Raw genomic sequence first — 12,707 nt, 5'->3', positions numbered from 1 at the left:
GCATGTTTCTATATATCAAATTGATTTATTGGTTAAAACACATTTATTAATTAAAAAGTGTATCAATTATTGAATATTAAAATAAGAAAATTATTTATAAAAATATTTTATTTTTTTATTTATTATGAAATATACATTCAGTTTATATAAAATTTTATTTTTCTAGAAATACTCCTCTTTTCTATTTTTATATAAATTTAATATAAATGACAACTAATAAAAAAATAAAATGTGCCTCTCTTTTAATATTAAATGATAAATAAAGTTGCATCATTTAAATTAATAAATATATAAATTTCGTATGGAAATTTCTATTACATATCCGGAGCGAGCAGACAGAGAGCATTTACCCGAGATGAGATAATTATTACAAGACCTGTTGTGGTCATTAGAGTTTTAGACATATGCACAAAGATTGTGCATTGCGGACAAAAACACGTCTCGATTTAGTCTTAAACATTTCACTCTTTTGCCTTCGAGAAATATTCCATTTTATTATTGTTTGTTGTTATAACGCCGTTTTTGGCTTGTTGCTTGTTTTCCCATACATCAAAGAGGAGAATTTCTTGCTCTGTCTGACAAATGGTGAAGGAAATGAAGTCCGATTCAAGCCTTTTTCCCTTCACCAAACACCATCACCATTGTCATCCTGTCTTTATAAAGTTTGCCATTTCATTTCTTTTACTGGGCCTTGCTTTTCGTCTTTTAATCTCTGATTCAATCAGATTTTCTTCTTCACCAATTCAAGAAGACACCATTGAGATTGAGTCTCCGCCCGTTTATTATAAGTCTTTGCCAGTCCAAGACTCCCCTATTAGTCACTCCAATGAAAGCCAAACTCCAGTTTCCATTGATTTTGCAGCTAATGAAACCCAAACCCAGCAGACTACTGGTATGTCAATATTTTTGTTTCTCTTTTTCTTTTTTCCCTTTTTTTTCTGTTTCAATGAAACTCACAAATGAATAAGAACGAAACCTCTTTATTTTGTTTTTTCTCCCTTCTTTGCTGGTGCTCCTATTTGTTATTCTTTCTAAATGCGGTCTCAGATTATATTGCATCTGCAGCTACATCAGAAAAATTATCTTCTGGGTTCTGGAAAACTGGTCTAGTTCTTATATATAGATACTGCTACTTCTTTTGGGTTCTGCGAACTAACTAAATGGTACTATCTTTATATTTGGAGGGTTTTGTTTTGTGCTTAAGTTGATGAGGATTTGGTATATATGGCAATGTAGTTGTTGGAGATCAATGTGACTTGTTTACTGGAAATTGGGTACCTGATCCTGCTGGTCCATTCTATACTAATCAGAGTTGCCTAGCAATTGAAGGTCATCAGAACTGCATGAAAAATGGAAGGTCTGATTCTGGATACCTCTACTGGAGGTGGAACCCACAGGGTTGTGATCTACCCAGGTTCAATCCAAAGAAATTTCTTGATCTAATGAAGAACAAATCTTGGGCTTTCATTGGTGATTCCATTTCTCGTAATCATGTGCAATCCTTACTCTGCATTCTCTCTCAGGTAAACCTTGGATCTTAAAGACATTTATTAGCCTTTTCTTCAGTTTTTAAATTAATGTAAGGAAATCAAACATTTCCATCCTAATTTCTGTATTTTGCTCAAATTGATGGCAATTAATGGCTGTAGTAATTAGTCTAACAGTCTAGCGTACAAAAGTAGTTTTGAGTAGAAGTCAAGTTTCATTTAAGAAAAATAAAGGTAAATAATAGCCGGTGTCTCTACCTTTGAGAACAATATTTTAGTCTTTGAGGACTGAACAGATATGGTGGGAACTTGGATGTTTGTGTGGCATCTTATGATTAAGAAGCTTACTTGCTCTCTTAATAGCTTCTGAAGCTCTTACACTCTCCTCATTAGTTTAGCATAACACTTCTGCAAGGATCCTGAGGATGGTCCTGGTTACCCCTTAAAAGACTTGCTAGATAAGAATAAATTTTGAAGATCTTGTGTCATAGCTTTCTAGGGTCATGTATTATTGTTGATATTCTAGATGATGTAGAGATTGTCAATCATCAATATCAATTTACTTGTGGGATACAGCTGTTTCTTTTATGGTGAGGGTACTGCTTTTAGGAGGTTCTCCCATCTCTTTCAAAGGCTGGTTTACCTACCATATACAGTATAAGCAATTAATGGCCATAATAATCCTTATATCATCTCAAGAACTTACAAAAACTGATGAAAATATTCATAATTCTTGCTGGTTACCTGTAATTGTTGGTATCAGTGTGCACTAAGTGGCTGTTGTTGTTAGCCATAGCACTGTGCACAACAAAATAATTTCCTGTTTGGAGTATAGTATAATGGTCCAATTCAAATTATAAATTATTCCCAAAAAGAAAAGAAAGAATAGGACAAATCCTGGGTCCCGAACCAGTAACCTGATATGTTTTGCAAGGAATGATAAAGCATGTTAGATCCCACTGCAGTTTTTCATGTTGTATCTGCAACATGATGTTATGTGACTGGCAGTCATCAAAAAATTGTGTCCCAGGAACAGTAATTGCTCAGTTTCCTTTTTTAGTTATTTAGTTACCATTTGCTGCAGGTAGAACAAGCCATTGAGGTGTATCACGATGAGGAATATAGATCGAAAATATGGCACTTTCCAGCTCACAACTTCACCCTCTCAGTCATATGGACCCCATTCCTCATCCAAGCAGATATTTTTGAAGACATGAATGGAGTTTCATCCTCAGAAATCCAGCTACATCTAGATGAACTTGATAGTAAATGGAGTAAGCAGTACAAAAACTTCGATTATGCAGTTATTGCTGGTGGCAAATGGTTTCTCAAAACTGCAATATACCACGAGAACAGCACCATTACTGGCTGCCATTACTGTCCTGGAAAGAACTTAACAGAGCTAGGATTTGACTATGCATATCGAAAAGCATTGCGGTTGATCTTTGATTTCATGGCAAACTCCGATCACGGAGCTACAGTTTTCTTTAGGACCACCACCCCAGACCACTTCGAGAATGGAGAATGGTTTAGTGGAGGCACTTGCAATAGAACAGTACCCTTCAAAGAGGGTGAAGTTGATATGAGAGATGTAGACACTGCAATGCGGAATATTGAATTGGAAGAGTTTGAGAGGGCTGCCATATTAGGAGCTAAAACAGGGGCAATTTTCAAACTGCTTGATACCACTCGGCTATCATTGCTGCGGCCGGATGGGCATCCTGGACCATACAGGCAGTTTCACCCGTTCTCAAAGGATAAGAATGCTAAAGTTCAGAATGACTGTTTACATTGGTGCTTGCCAGGACCAATAGACGCTTGGAATGATTTGGTGATGGAGATGTTACCCAAGAGCAGATAACATTAGTGACATAATTTCATTACTCTTTGGTTTCATGATTAATAAGATGCAGATGATGTGAACCAAGAGGCAATTAATATTTTTGGAAGAACCAACATAATTATGTTCATTGATTTGCCATTGTAAAGAGAGAGATAAGATTCTTTGGAACCATGTTATTAAGCTATACCTAATTGTGTTATACATACACCCTCTTGCTCATCCCCCGGATAGGAACTCTGTACTTCCTTCTTCACAGTTTATCAGGGCATGAATGTTGAAAACAGAGATCTTTCTCATTTTTTTCTCTGCTGCCATTAAAACGTATAAATACTTAAATTAAATACTCGCAGCCTTTATAGCCCGCGCAGCAAGTATCATTTTCAGCTTGGTTCCCGTCTTGAAGGCAGAATTGAAGTCCTCGAAAAATTTAGTTCTGATACCAGTAAATCAAACAACAATTGGCTCTTCTGGCTGACAGTTACTATGGCAATAACCATCCTTGATGAGTTAAACTAGCCCCAGAAGGCGCCAAAATACATAAACTTCTTCAGTTTATCTTTAGACACAACTGTAAGACTTGAGATGAAATGTGACATTTGACAGTTTGCTTTTACTTTTATTATTATTATTATTCACACAATTTGCCTTTACTGACTAAAATTTTGGGGGACTAATTCAAGAGAAAATAAAATGCAGACTGCCCGTTGATCTGAACCATTTTAAGAGGGGAGGAGTTATAATTTTTCTATTCACCACTTTTATCCCAGCTAATCAAGTGAAAGCCTAAATTCACAAACACACTACGCTTGCAAAATGTATAATAGCCTAGATGCACCCTTTTGCTGCTTGTAATCAAACTAAGAGCTCTTAGTGCAGCCATATATAAATAAAGCCAGAAGCTAAATTTTGCTCCATTGTCGTCAATTACAATTGGTCTATTATAATTTCTGGTGATCAACCTACAGTTTAGGATTTGATGACAAAAAGCTTAGTGATCCAATTATTAAAAACAGACAAGACAGTACTTAAAACTTGATCAAGGATCTCCATATTATTCAATTAAGAACTTGTCCTAAGTTGCAGCTTTAACATATGTTTCACCAAAACATACTCAACAAACACAAACCACCAGAGAAGCTTACATCAAATTCGTAACACGATTTGCTCAACTTCCGTTCTATTTGGCAGATGGTGGTGCATCTGGCTTCCCTTGCCGTGGTTTAAGAAATGGATCCTGCAGATTCCATATACATTCCAATATATTAGAATGAACTATTCCAGCTAATGAAATTTACTCCAAAAGGATGACCAAAGTTCCGCTTAAGTAGCCATGAAAACCATCCAACTTCTAACCATATGAAAGAATAAGAAAAAGAACAACAAACCCCTTGAATGCAATGCTCTATGAAATTCATAATAAATTAATAACTACATTCAAGATCGCTTCACAACCAAATAATTGGTAAATGCGATGCAATAATTCTCTCTTTTCTCCTAATTCTTGGTCCTAATCGATGAATATCCAAATCTACAATGATTTTTATATTCAATTAGTATTCCAAATGAACTTGAAAATCCCCATTAAACTTTGTTAGTTCTCAATCACCAGACGTTTCAATCATCAAATTTCTAACACTAAAAGTTATAGATTATAAATTGCTTGAACAAGGCTCAATAGCAATCCCTTATTTCACCGAAAAAAAAATTCCTAAATTCACATTTATCGACAATAGCCAGAATCCAACAGAACAAGAGTTAAAAACTATAGATGTCTCCTAAATCAGATCTAAACATGACGAACAAGAACCCGATCCATATAATCGCAAAGCAAACAGTTCTTATATTTTATTAATATATCTTTTTTTCGATTCACCCAAGATTAAAAAAAAAAAAAATCGATTATCTAAACTCAATTAGAAAATCTAGGGATTGAAAATCAAAAAGTAAGAGATGAAAAAAGAAAAAGGAAACTCACGTTCTTAACGAAAATAAAGTTGGCGACAACCACCGTAGCCACGATCCCGCCCAAGATTGCTGCCGGGCCAGTTAACAGGCTCCATTTTCGGTGAATCATCTTCTTCCGCCTCAACGATTTCAAGTTAATTGAACAGTTTTTGCTTTCACTTCCCTCGTCTGCCTCTATCTATCTATCTTCTTCTTCTTCTTTCTATAGATTGGGCAATTTTATTAATAAATAGGCCCATGGAGTTCGGTCCAAATTCATTCTGCATCTGTACTTTAAAGTTCGTATGGGCTTCAATTATCTATTTCTCATGAACCAGTTGGTCTTCTTTGGTGTTTTCAAAGTCGGCAAGAGTTTTTCTTTCTCCAAATAATTGGAGAAAAGGGCGACCAATAGCAATTTTCACCAAGCATGATCAACCAGACTTTATTTACTACAGAATGTTTGTAAATTGATAGCTAAGCTTAATATGAATCAAAGCACCAATCATAAAGCTTAATGCAAAGGTTCAACCAAAATGTAATATCAACATTTTGAGATATAAGTTTCAAAAATCATCCCTCCGAATAGACAATTACATATAATATAAGACTAAAAAATTCATCAATATTTATATTTTATTCTACTGATTATAAAGTTTTTAAGATAAAAATTAATAATTTTACTTTTATTAAGGATATAATTTTTAGGACATTGGTATCATAATATTAATATGAAAATTTTTTCACTAATATTATTCTATCACCTATTTTGATTTGTTTATGTATCCTTTTGTTTGAGATTAAACAATAAAGTAGTACCGTAAAAAAAAGATAAAAAGAACTCTCGTTGTAGGCGACTTGCAGTTTAAAATCTGAATTGCAGCATTGAGTCTCAACCAACTACAAACTGATCTATAGGGTTTATTTTCATAAAATCTATGCTTGTGCCTATTAGACAGAACATGGACTTAGCAGTCTACATCCAAGCATAGATTTTATCGAGCAAGATTGAAGGCCGAGAAGATGCTCAAGCCGGTGAATAAATCTATGAAAATAATCATTTATACTAATATTAATTACAAAATTTAAAATTTAAAATTCTTTATTGTAATTTAATAAAAAATAAATAAACTCTAACCGCAATTAAAAGATTATGCTATTTAAATTGACTCCCAAATTACAGTTTACCACCTTTGAGCGTACCAGATGATATGAGCATTGTATTTTACTATTAATATATCTGCTTTACACTTTCAATTTCTTTTTCTCTTTTTCCAATCATGTGTCATTTAAAAGAAATCATCTAGCAAACTTGCAACCATATTATCTCAAAAATACTTATTTCATTACTTTCCAAAGTAATCAACACATATGAAGAACTAAAATAATTACTCAAATTCACATCAATTTTGCGACCAGTGAGGCAATAACAAAAACATTATTAGTTACAACTTTTAAGCAGATTGCAGTGGTAACTTGTACAAGTAGTTGTAATGGGAGACAATTTAAAAATTCAAATTCAGATAAATAATTAATAATAATATGATAATTATATTCTATAATAATAATAATGAATAATGATTGCGGTGGGCTTCAAAATAAAAGGGTTAGGCCCAACCGCGAGAATGACTGCTCATCTAACAAATTTGCATCATGTTCTCGTCATGGTCCCGTCATTATTTATCGTATCATATTTGATAATTAATAGAGGTGCCATTCTTGACCCAAAACAAATGTATTTGTCTCGAGCTGTCATTTATGATTCTTTATTTTACTAAATTTTTGCATGGTCTTCCTACGTTTTCAACCATACTTTAATGTAACAAAAAAAGAAAAAAAAAAAAGGAAAAGAATTATTTCACTGACTATGCAATCAATGCTCTATGTTCCTTTCAAGGTTGCATTGTTAATTCCACTCCCTCTTATTTAATCTTAAATTGATGGAATAATCAATAAGTGAGATGAATTTTAATAAGTGTTTCACTTATTTAGTTATCAAATTATATCTCTCTTCTTCACCCAGTAAACAAAAAAAAGACAAAAAAGAAATGGACTGCAAGCCTGCAAGATTGGATGAATATGCAAGAAACATCAAATGAACATCATCGAAAGGACGAACATATGATGAAGATTTACATAACTAAAGCCGAATAAAATTGTTTTCTTAGTTAAAGATGAGTTTACATAATTGTCTTTTTAATTACAAATTTATGGTTCAGAATCTTGGTTGTTCTTTCAGATCACGGGTGACTGAGTAATTGTTGAGATATAATATTTGTTCTCTTCTGTTGCCTATCGACATGTATTAAGGGGTTTTTCTCTAGTTAAGATTTTTTTTTATATAAATATTTTATCATTTTAGAGTAAGAATTTATAGAATTTTATTTGTAGGGTTGTTTGAAATTTTTTTCCAATGTTAGGTTAATTTTTAATGATATATAAAGAATAGGGATTTGTTTACTAGTTGGACTAGCAAACATAAGCTGTTTCCTGGTTGAATTGGCGGACAATAGTTTTTCACTAATTTAACCGGTGAACAATTTCTGCCAACTGGCCTTAAATTTAAAAAATAGAATCAATTTTTTTTAAAATTATTGTCCAAATTTATTTGAAAATTTATAATTATCATTACTATAAAACTTATAAGTAGTATATTAAATTTTAAAAAACAAATTTTTTAAGATATGTGACTATAGTTTGATATATAAAATTTTTATTTTGACATTATAGTAATAATATTATTCATACATAAACTGAGAAAGTTATCTTAAAAAAAATAGTACCGAGATATTTTTTAATAGATAATAATATTGTTATTAATAGGTGTATAGATTAGAGAATTGTTTTATAAGAAAGTAAGGGGAATACTTCTACTAAATAATAATAATAATAATAATAATAATAATATGTTTATAAATTAGAGGATCTTATCTTAAATATAAAAATTTTAAAAAATAAGTTTAGTTAGTGAGTAGCATGCAGGTCTGCATGGTAGTTTCCAAAACTCTCTGCGATTGAGAATAGTGAATAGGTATAATTTTTTTTTTTAAATAAAAAACCTTGACTATCCTAAAATGAAAATTTATCAAAATTCTATGAGAAATATTTCTTTTAAGAACCCTAAAAAAGAAAAAGCCCTGTCAAATAATGCATGAATGGACAGATGAACATTCTTAATCATGAATTAGCAAACTGACAGAATGCAAAATCAAGTTGGTGACCTCCAAGGTTTGCCTACTGTTACATTGTTTAATTTATTGTTCAAGTAAACTCATATATATATATATATATGCCTTTTGCTGATATGATCAACTAAATAGAAGGAAAAGAACAAATTAAGATATGCTGCCTTTGAACAACAAATGACAAAACTGAAAAGTACAACAAGAAGGCTGTGGATCGTAAATTTGATTTACTGAAATAATTCAAATCAATGACACTGATTAAAGATAAATAAGCTTAATTAATCTAAAAGGGTCCCAATATAATTCTCTCTGTTTTCTTCCTTTTGTAAAAGAAATAAAATTGCATCACTCACAAACAAGTTAAGAAAATAGGGATGGAAAAGGATAATTAAACCGTCCAAATTTCTTTTTTTTTTTTTTTTTCATGAAAGAAAAGTAATCATCTTCGTGACGATTCAAACAAGGATGCAACATAGCTGAATACATTAATTGGCAGTTTCGTGAATGTACACTTAAAAAAATCTTTCTATTATGCAGACAATTAAATATTAGGTACCAACAATACTGCCAATAAAAGAAAAGAGCATCTAAAAAGAAAACAAGTATTCTGCAAGCAGCAGCAACTGGCTTCAAGCTTCGAAGGGATTCAACTGATAATTTTTAACTAAAATTAACGAAATTGAAATCTTCCAATTTCTCTTTTCTTAATTGATAAATTTCAAACTAAAATTGTTCCAGTGTCTCTTTCAAAGAAAATAATAATAATAATAATAATAATCAAGATTTAATTAGGAATTAAATTGTTGCTAAATTTGATGAATCAATGATTGGTTTAAGCTAAAAGCCCAAATAGCAAATACTAAGAGAAGAAAAATGTGAAACAAACACGAAACCAAGTGGGTAGGCTAAGCCTTACGTTGGAATTGACATCACCCCCACGCAGACATGATACATGTATTCTATTGTATTGTAGCAAATCCCCCCTCCCACTCACTCACCCCAGCAGACCACCTAAAATGCTACTACTTGCTTACTATTTCTCTCTAGAAACTAACGTCATTTTTTCCAAACTTTCCTTCGCATATTCTTCAGCCATCGTAACGCCGAAAATTAAAAACAAAACAGAAAAGCAAAACTCCGAATTGATTTCTTTTTTTTTTTTTTTCTCTCGAGTTTACATCCACTAAATAATTTGTGCAGAGAGTCTAAACACGCACTCTCACGATTTACACGTGTACCTTTTTTTTTTAAATTCAATTTTTTTCGCAAATTTTTGTGAACTGTAGTAAAATATTTTTCTAAAACTAAATCTCTATATAAGGCACTATATCTTCTTCTTTGTGCTTTATCCCTACCACACAACTACAGCAAACCAAAAAAAAAAAAAAAAAAATTAACCAGAAAAGATAAAAGAAAGAAAGAAAGGAAGCTTTAAGCTTATTTCCACAATCCATGGCAGGAACACAAACACAATCAACAACCCATGTAGCAATTCTGCCGAGTCCAGGGATGGGTCATCTCATCCCGCTCGTTGAGTTGGCCAAGAGGCTTGTTCATCAACACAATCTTTCAATTACGTTCATAGTCCCAACCGACGGTCCTCCTTCTAAGGCTCAAAAATCTGTTCTCGGATCGCTTCCGAGCACCATAACCTCCGCATTTCTTCCTCCGGTGGACCTTTCGGACACCCCTAGCGATGCGAAGATAGAAACAATTATTTCCCTCACTGTTGCACGTTCGCTTCCTTCTCTTCGCGACGTGTTGAAGTCTCTAGTTTCTAAAACTCGTCTCGTTGCCTTGGTTGCTGATCTTTTTGGTACGGATGCATTTGACGTCGCCAGGGAATTCAACATTTCTCCTTACATATTCTTTCCTTCTACAGCTATGACTTTGTCTTTGATCTTTTATTTGCCTAAGCTCGATGAGAAGGTTTCATGTGAATACCGGGAGCTACAAGAACCTGTAAAAATACCCGGGTGTGTCCCCATACATGGGAACAAATTGCTCGACCCGGTTCAAGACCGCAAGAATGATGCATACAAATGGTTTCTTCATCATTCAAAGAGGTATAAACTTGCTGATGGTATTATGGTGAATAGCTTCACAGACCTTGAAGGAGGCGCCATAAAGGCTTTGCAAGAAGAAGAACCGGCCGGTAAGCCACCGGTTTACCCGGTCGGTCCACTTGTTAATATGGGTTCAAGTTCAAGTCGTGAAGGCGCAGAATGTTTGAGGTGGCTAGATGAGCAGCCACATGGCTCAGTCCTATACGTTTCATTTGGAAGCGGCGGGACCCTTTCTTATGATCAGATAAATGAATTGGCCTTGGGATTAGAAATGAGCGAGCAAAGATTTTTGTGGGTAGCGAGGAGTCCTAATGATGGAGTTGCTAATGCTACATTTTTTAGTGTACAGAGCCAAAAAGACCCTTTTGATTTCTTGCCAAAAGGGTTCTTGGATAGAACAAAAGATCGAGGTCTAGTGGTGCCATCATGGGCACCTCAAGCACAAGTACTGAGTCACGGGTCTACTGGTGGCTTTTTAACCCATTGTGGATGGAATTCTACACTTGAAAGCGTCATCAATGGTGTGCCATTAATTGCTTGGCCTCTCTACGCTGAGCAGAAAATGAATGCTGTAATGTTAACCGAGGATATTAAGGTTGCCTTGATGCCAAAAGCCAGTGAAAGTGGCCTAATAGGAAGACAAGAGATTGCAAACACAGTTAGAAGCTTAGTGGAAGGCGAAGAAGGTAAAAAGGTCCGTCACAGAATGAAAGACCTAAAAAACGCATCAATTAGGGTTCTGGGTGAAGATGGCTCTTCCACACAAGCACTCTCCAAGCTAATTCTTAAATGGAAAAACTAAAAAATGTAATTAAATAATTTTAAGTATATATTTCGTAATTCAGGTAATTAATGCCACGGAACTTTTAATTATTATTATTTTTTTCCTTCTGTACAATTTTCTCCTTGGTTTACATTAAAAAAAGGGGACTGCTATATGTAATCATTTTCCACTTTTCATAACTTTTTGGCTTCTCCTGTTTTTACCCTTTTGTATTTAATTTAAGGATTTTCATTATTTTTTAATTTTAATATATGGTCCACTCCACGTGATTGTACAATACATCTCCAATTCCATAGCTTAAATAGACACGGTTTATTGAGCAATCGCTTTCTTTCTAACATTTTATCTTTTCTCATATGTTAATAAAATAGATGAAGTAGGTGAGAAAGATAGTTTGTGGCCATAATTCATATTGCAATAAAGAACTTCCAATTTATAATGAGCCAAAAGGGGTGGACCCAATGACTAGAAATTATGGTTTCAATACCAAAGGAAAAATGAACAGAGTCATTGGCACTAAGGATTAATTGAAGTAGTTGGCTGCCATAGAGACCACATTAAGTTCAATTGATTTGCAATTGATGAATTATTATGTTAATGGGAAAGAAGAAACATATATATAAGGACAGAAATGGGTGACCCCAATTAGATATCCTATATCTAATTGCTTCCTAGTGATTTTTCTGGAATAGTATTATATATATTGTTCAGTGGGCTATGTATATAGGTTGTGAATTTCTTTTTGTGTCTAGAATCATGTAGAATTTTGGACATATTTAACTGTGACATTTTACTTCCGTGAGACATAACTGTCGACCGTCATGCATTTGGTCTTGTTAGAAAATTATTTCACTTTTTTTCTGTATTTATATTATACTTCTGGGATTTTTAACTGAAGACAGTAATTTCTCATATCCAACTGCTTTTCACATACCTTTGTTGATTTGTCCCGGAATATAATAGGCTGGCGTATAAATTGCTTCCAAAGTACATTACTATTTGAGGAAAATTATAAAATTTTAGGGGTTTTTCTTCTTTATTTTTCTTTTTTGTTTAAAGAAAATTTCTTTATCAATGGTTCATCTTTTGATCTATTAATTTCTTATTTCTATATTAATATTTTTAAAAAATTCTATGATTCTATATTATAAAAATGTTAATTTTTTTTAATTATATATTTTTTTGTTATAGAAGTATTAAGTTGCTGTTTTGCATAAGTTTTATAGTAATATATTATAAAATTATTAAGTTATCCTTTTATAAAAATTGTACTATGGTTGTTGAGTTCTTTCACTATGAGAATAATAAAAAGATAAATAAATATTTAATTCAACATTTAAAAAATTAGACTTATTAAAAATATCTATAAATTTAACGTATAATTTAATTAGTACTGAC

The 12,707-nt window shown here is 32.9% G+C and overlaps 2 protein-coding genes and 1 long non-coding RNA gene across 3 annotated transcripts; 2 read left to right on the top strand and 1 right to left on the bottom strand.

Annotated features, from left to right (window-relative positions):
• Nucleotides 1–388: 388 nt before the first annotated feature.
• LOC8263565 (protein trichome birefringence-like 25) lies at nucleotides 389–3,558 on the top strand. The gene is made up of 3 exons (XM_002533864.4): nucleotides 389–892; nucleotides 1,237–1,523; nucleotides 2,572–3,558. Exons 1-3 carry the CDS (start codon nucleotides 583–585, stop codon nucleotides 3,346–3,348), a joined length of 1,374 nt encoding a protein of 457 aa, XP_002533910.2. The 5' UTR covers nucleotides 389–582; the 3' UTR covers nucleotides 3,349–3,558.
• Nucleotides 3,559–4,352: 794 nt separating this feature from the next.
• Nucleotides 4,353–6,287, bottom strand: LOC107262428. The gene is made up of 2 exons (XR_001536300.3): nucleotides 5,306–6,287; nucleotides 4,353–4,564 (listed from the first exon to the last, which is right to left on the bottom strand). It is a non-coding gene; the product is annotated as an uncharacterized LOC107262428 (long non-coding RNA).
• A 3,485-nt stretch (nucleotides 6,288–9,772) lies between these two features.
• Nucleotides 9,773–11,488, top strand: LOC8263564 (hydroquinone glucosyltransferase). The gene has a single exon (XM_025159904.2). It carries the CDS (start codon nucleotides 9,912–9,914, stop codon nucleotides 11,325–11,327), a length of 1,416 nt encoding a protein of 471 aa, XP_025015672.2. The 5' UTR covers nucleotides 9,773–9,911; the 3' UTR covers nucleotides 11,328–11,488.
• Nucleotides 11,489–12,707: the final 1,219 nt, after the last annotated feature.

The sequence above is a fragment of the Ricinus communis genome, chromosome 1, assembly GCF_019578655.1.
Source record: "Ricinus communis isolate WT05 ecotype wild-type chromosome 1, ASM1957865v1, whole genome shotgun sequence".
Lineage (NCBI taxonomy): Eukaryota > Viridiplantae > Streptophyta > Magnoliopsida > Malpighiales > Euphorbiaceae > Ricinus > Ricinus communis.
Note: the sequence above shows the minus strand (reverse complement) of the source record. Positions and strands in the feature narration are given on the sequence as shown.

Coding starts and splice junctions, on each gene's coding strand:
- LOC8263565 (XM_002533864.4), top strand. CDS start 583: ATGGTGAAGGAAATGAAGTCCGATTCAAGCCTTTTTCCCTTCACCAAA. Junction 893..1,236: donor CCAAACCCAGCAGACTACTG/GTATGTCAATAT, acceptor ATGGCAATGTAG/TTGTTGGAGATCAATGTGAC. Junction 1,524..2,571: donor TACTCTGCATTCTCTCTCAG/GTAAACCTTGGA, acceptor CATTTGCTGCAG/GTAGAACAAGCCATTGAGGT.
- LOC8263564 (XM_025159904.2), top strand. CDS start 9,912: ATGGCAGGAACACAAACACAATCAACAACCCATGTAGCAATTCTGCCG.